The following is a 6,374-nucleotide window of genomic DNA, read 5'->3' as shown; positions in this document are numbered from 1 at the left end:
ATTTTTCAAGCCACTGGTCCAGGACTCAAACCACAGTCAGCCATATGGGAGTCCAGTGATGTAACCACTATATCATCTGCTGGACCCTTTAAAAAATAAAAAAAATGATTTATTCATTTATATTATTTTTTTTAAATTTGCTATCATGCACTCACCAAAGAGAGACAGAGAGAAAGGGAAAGTGAGAAAGCAAGCCACCAGGTCCAGGACTTGAACCCTGGTTGGCATGTGGGAGTCCAGTGCCTCAATTACCATGCCACCTACTAGTCCCAATACCTGGCTTTCTTAAAAGTTGTCAGTGGAGCCGCTTTCTTATGGCGTGTCTTTATCACACATCTTGGGTCTGAACAATAATTACCTGGCTGAATGGCATTTCTGAATCTTTCGCCCTACTGTGGTTGAAGGTGTTGTGAGCCTGGGATTACTAATAGTAAAGGCAAAGTTTGATTACCATCCGTGGATCCATGCAATGTCTATGGTAAAACAAAAAAAACACTATATAATTTAGTATGGTTGTTCTTTTGCCCTTGAACTTGTATTCACTGATTAAGAGCTGTTTGTGCAGCAAGGACAGCTGAAAGCATCCACTGCTTCTGTTGGTCGTTGGAATGACGTATTTCTCTATGCAAAAATGTGTCATAACTTCTCTGACGATCCAATGTCTCCTTTACATTATTTCTGGCCCTAATGTATCTTTAACCACCTCGTCAGCTTCCACTATAAGTTACCTGCAATCCCCAATGTATTTCTTAGGCTAGAAATCTCAGGACACACATGTATACACATAGACACTAGATTTTTTAAGACTTATTAAATAATTTTATTTTTTCTTCCTTACTGATTAAGAGCTGTTTGTGCAGCAAGGACAGCTGAAAGCATCCACCCCTTCTATTGGTCATTGGAATGACGTATTTCTCTATGCAAAAATGTGTCATAACTTCTCTGACGATCCAATATCTCCTTTACATTATTTCTGGCCCTAATGTATCTTTAACCACCTCGTCAGCTTCCACTATAGGTTAACCTGCAATCCCCAATGTACTTCTTAGGCTAGAAATCTCAGGACACACATATATACACATAGAGACTAGATATATTAAAACTTATTAAATAATTTTATTTTTTCTTCCTTATATTGCTAACAGTAGCCCAGTGTTAAGTAGGTTAGAAAACATGAAGACATAAAAAAATGGTTTATACAAAGCATGTACAAAAATATCTATTCAGATAGATGAAGTCTGATAATTACAATGCCTAGCTTTAAGAGTATCAAAAATAAATAAATAGAATACCTGCAAATTAAACAAGAGGGCTAGTTGGCTTTATTAAAACTCATTCCAGCAATTTTAGCTAACATGTGCTAATGAAATTCAAGTTCAAGTTGTAGGCAGATAATCAGGGAGCAACGTGGGTGGGTACTTAAAAGTATTCCTCAGACAGAATCTGATTTGTGCTTAGAACAGGGCAGGGTTTACAACTTCAACAGTAAGCAGCAACAACATCAAGAAAAGTCCCAACCTTTCTAACAACCGTTCTACCTTGGCAATGAAAACAGTATCACCGTTTTTAAATAATGGACATCAAAATCAGAATGGTAGAGTTACTAAGTGAATGGATAAAGAATGCAACACAGTAAGTTATCTTGGATTTTCTTAAAACCCCCACACACAAAAATTGCATGCTGGTGCGACAGATTGGACCCATAAGCAATAAACTGAACTATCTTTTCTCCATCGAGGACTTTAACAGTGTAAAATGGTAGTAGTCTTGGTCCACACTGCTCACCACATTCCGTCATTGCAGTCTGATGACGAGCCATCTCAGGGACGTATCACTGCCCAAGAAAATGCAAAGCAGCAATAAAAACAAAACAAAACAAAACAAAGACTCACTTGTATACCTGAGTATCAAAGGTAGATAGGCAGTTTCTCAGGCGAGAGGCGGAATATGTCATTCTAAATGTCCGTGAGCTAACAGAAGGTACAGTATTGAATCTTGGTACAATAGCAAAGGATGATTATTTTGCTACTTGGAGCAGTATTCAACATGGACAAGCAGGTCGCGGTGTTCGGCCGCTGGGTACTGCACGTTGCACTTGGGACATTCCACCAGGCTTTCATTGAGCGCAGCGCTGGGACTTTTTGGTGAGGCACCTTTTACTCTGTTTTCAGTCTCTCTTTGGAAAGAGGCTAACGGCTCGGTGAAGGCAAACTCATGAAGTTGCTTCTGAAAAACAAGTTTCAAATGAGCCCCATTTGTACATAAGGCCATCTTAGAGATCCCCAGACCCTCGAGCTGTGTCAGCCCCACAGACATTTCCTTTGGAGTCTCTCATCACTACTGCGGTGGTAACATGTGAGGTAGTTATGAATTACCCAGATAGTCACTGGAAGTACCCAGATTTCCCAGAAGTGCTGGAACTGCGTGTATACAGGGACAGGTTGTAAGCTGTGTAGAGCCAGATGTAAAGGTAGGCTTGTGAGCAGGGATGACTAAATGTGTTCATTTTATAAAATCAACAACTCGAGCAATAGAGAACGACATGGAATTAAGAACAGCACAGAATTTTATCAAGTCCAATGGGCTAGACATAGAAATATGACACTGTAATATATCTTTGAGATTTTCATGTTTTTGCTAAAAAATTTAGAATAATCAATAAAGCTTTAGAATAAGTATTTTATAGCACACTCTGAAGATGATGGATAGCAGGAACAAAGAAAAGTACAGAAAAACTAAGAATTATTTTACTCACCCCCTGCCTTCCTAGCCTTTGAAAAAGTCATTAACAGAAATGAATTACAAATTCTGATTTCAAATACTATAAATGGTCCAAATCAATGACATATTATAGGCCAAAATTTTTTTTCTTTTATTCCTACAGAAATTATAAATAGTATTTTGCTGTTTTTTGTTTTGTTTTTAAGCTTTATTATACTATGGCTCGACACATAACAATTGCACCTGTCTGTGGGATGTGGATGTGATGTTTTGCTATTTGTATACATTGTGCTAACAATTGTTTTTTAATTTTTGAAAACTGAGGAATTGCATTTGTAACATTTCACCATCTCCAAATCCTTGCAGTCCTGGGATAATATGAAATCTGTACTGATGGGACAACCACAGACACAGATGAGACTCCAACACTCTTAGTCCACAGTTCACTATTAAGAGGTAAGTAAATAAGTGAAAACCAGCCCCTCACAGACATAATGTTATTTAAAAGGTATACTTTAAAAGATTATGTAACCTACAAAATGTGCTTATGAACTCATAATACGGCCAAGAAGCACATTAGCAGTAATAGCTTATTATCCCTAAAAACTGCCTGCCTGCCTTCTTTCCTGCCTGCCTGCCTTCCATCCTTTCTTTATTAATAGAAAAACATAATTTTAGCTCAGGATTCTAAGACTGCCCTCCTTTTCCCCTCCCTCCCCTAGGCCAGGTCCTGTTTGGTGTGTCTGGAATCAGCACTTTGTGAAGGGAGGGCATGACTCCAGACACCAGCCACGCAGTCATCACCTCGAGGTACATAACGTCTCTCTTTCCAGAGCTCTGACCACATGCTCACAAGGCAGGGGCTCGGCCTACTGATTTGAGGTGGGTAGCTGCTCTTTAAGCTGTATCTTCCTAGCTAGGCAAGTGATTTGAGATATAAATGAAAAAAAAAAAATGGCAGACGAAACGAGAAGAAAGGTATTAGTGTAACCATTCCAGACTCACCAAGCATTCCAACTGTGTTATCTGACTTCTCGCTTTCTGGAGCTCCTTAAGAATTATATGCAATTGATGCTGCATATTTTGACGGTCAAGTTTTTCATTTGCAAAGTCTAAAGTACATGCCTGCATCTGGAAAATGCCCAGGACAAAACAGTGACAGCTGACATATAGCCCGGTCCTCACATGTTTTTATCAGCACAGAAGACATGTGCCATCATGGCAAAAGTCCACCTGAGCACAGTAAGATGGTGATAACGAAGAAGCTGGTGGCTGAGGACTTTTGGTTTATCCAAGGAGCAAAGCCAACGTTTGAGATACGAACAAGTGAGAGCAGCTTAAGAAACTGCCCCATCTCCCAATTTGGGGGAGGGAAGCAGAAGAAGGGGGAAGAGATAGTTATTCCCTGGTTTCGAATAGACTATGAATCTCTGCTTTATACTCCAAGAACAGTTGTATCTTTCTGAGTCCTGAGTGTTAGGCTAGAGTAAGAACTATAGCTGTTAGGGAAGAACACAATTTGTCCAGGCCACATCTACCTGTCAAAGAAACGGTCATAATTCAAAGAACCCGTTTTAGTCCAAGGACAATAACAGGAATGTGTGGCTAGCACAGATATCTAAATATTTTTTGTTAAAGTCACTTAGAAACACTTCAAAATTTTCAAATGGTTCTCTATAGAATTGTGTAAACTTGAGAAAACTTATTTTTTGCTATAGGGCGTGTGTGCTCACTAAAGACAGAGAGAGAAAGAGAGAGAGAAAGTGAGAAATCACTCCTCCATGCTACACTCCCTACTCCTCCATCCTCCTCACGGATCTTGGGCATGTTCACACATACGACTGGCACGATTTCCAAGCCGTAAGCTGCCGGGTCTCGGACTCACACTGCTCAGCTTGCCATGTAGGACCCAGCTGCCTTAACCGCAGCACCACCTGCTGGTCTGGAACATTCTATTTTTCACGAGACTGAACTGAATTCAGCAGCGACCCCAATGAGTACCTGTTGTTCCAGCAGAGCTACTCTTGTCTGTTCCTCTTGCTGCTTTAATAGAGACGTGTAAAGGAACTGGACCTGGAAGAGGTACAGAGAGCCAGAACCGTCACTCGTGGCTTGTGCTGGGCCGCATCTCTAACGAGGACAGTGCCTGCTAGTCGGGTGAGGCACTCCAGCTGGTCACCTAATGGCTACCTCTGCACCCCAGGCTGACTTCTTATCAGCACTGAGCCCCATGTGGCCAAGGCCTACTCCCCAGAGTGCTGACTATCGTTTCCATGCCCCTTGAACAGGATGGCCAAACTGGCGGTGCTGAGCCTCTTCAGAGGCACAGCATAGTTTTAGTCACTTCTGATTATTGGTCTCAAAGTATCGCTGCTCAAACCTGTAGCCAGATATGAAAGTAGTATAGACTAAGAAGGCAGACATTATAGACTACTAATTTCCACCACCACAACTCTCCACTTTTAGAAGATTTAAAAAATTCCCTATTATACCACATGGTGAGTACCCTTCATCCAAAATGCCTGGACCAGAAATATTTCAGGGTTTTTCTTCTTTTTTACTTTTTTTTTCGTATTTTGGAATATTTGCATTTACAAAATAAGGTAGGTATCTTGGGAATAGGGCCCAAGTCTAAACACAAAATTCATTTATGCTTCATACTCATCTTACAACCACAGCCTAGAGGTAATTTTATACAGTATTTCTGTCCTGTGACCTGTCATTCTAGGTCAGGTGTAGAATTTTCCATTGTGGCACATGTCGGTGGCTCAGAGTTTCTGATTTGGGAGCGTTCTGAAATTTGGGTTTTCAGGTTAGGGGTGCTCAGCCCGTGGTAGCAATAACTTAGCACTGACCTTGTTTACAAGCTCCTCTACATTCTGTCAGCTACCCCTCACAAAAGCCCTACGAGGCGAGCATCACTGTTAATCTGACAAACGAATCATCTGTGAGTCAGAGACGTTAAGTGATTTGTATAAAAGTCATACATCCCAGACCAACGATCAGGTATCGACTCCAAGTAATACTCTTTCCCCTGGACTTATGAATCATCCCTTACTCCATGCTGCCGGGAAAATGTCAGTTGGCGAGTTCTGCCAAAGTGGTTGGTATTCCCTTCTAAGAGTCCTAACTTACTAACTCTGACGTCACGAGAACATGGAAGGGGCGCTGTGGACTGGCGTGGGCACTGTACCATCATGATCTTGGTGCCAGCCAGCACACAGCCTGGACTCCTCGCAGCTTTGCATCTCCTCAGCCTCTCACAGCTGCCTCCTTCCCACTCACCGGCATTGTATGTGTGCTTTCACCTGCCGGGAGGCGATGCCCAAGGGTGCTGCCCACCTTGCTGGATCCTTATCACCGGGTCTTTGTCCAGATCGTCTCTTCAGAGGGGCCTCCACTGGCCTCCACTTCTCTGTCACAGCGCCCTGTTTTACTGTCTTTCCTTTCTTGTTTATTCGAGAACTTGTCTATGTTCTGTTTCCATTCTAGATGGTGAGCTCCCGTGAGCGGGCAGGAACTCGTGGGCTCCTTGCTGGTTCCCTAAGGGTTATAATACTCCTGACACTCGGTAAGTGCGCGGTGAAAGCTCTGAGTTATGAATCATAAAAAACCTGCTGGTTGAGCTTACCTGTGATAAGAGTTCTTCTGAT

General features: G+C 41.8%; 1 protein-coding gene across 1 annotated transcript in view; it reads right to left on the bottom strand.

Moving 5' to 3' along the window:
* Positions 1 to 1,299: 1,299 nt before the first annotated feature.
* The window catches only part of CEP55 (centrosomal protein 55), a 19,266-nt gene continuing 14,191 nt past the window's right edge, over positions 1,300 to 6,374 (bottom strand). The window contains 4 exon segments of the mRNA XM_027771497.1: positions 1,300 to 2,226; positions 3,727 to 3,852; positions 4,723 to 4,794; positions 6,353 to 6,374. The exon segment at positions 6,353 to 6,374 is cut by the window's right edge and continues 13 nt beyond it. Coding sequence (XP_027627298.1) covers positions 2,026 to 2,226; positions 3,727 to 3,852; positions 4,723 to 4,794; positions 6,353 to 6,374 — 421 coding nt within the window. The 3' untranslated portion in view covers positions 1,300 to 2,025.

Source organism: Tupaia chinensis, unplaced genomic scaffold (genome assembly GCF_000334495.1).
Source record: "Tupaia chinensis unplaced genomic scaffold, TupChi_1.0 Scaffold000217_1, whole genome shotgun sequence".
Classification (NCBI taxonomy): domain Eukaryota; kingdom Metazoa; phylum Chordata; class Mammalia; order Scandentia; family Tupaiidae; genus Tupaia; species Tupaia belangeri.
This window is presented reverse-complemented; position numbering and strand designations above follow the sequence as displayed.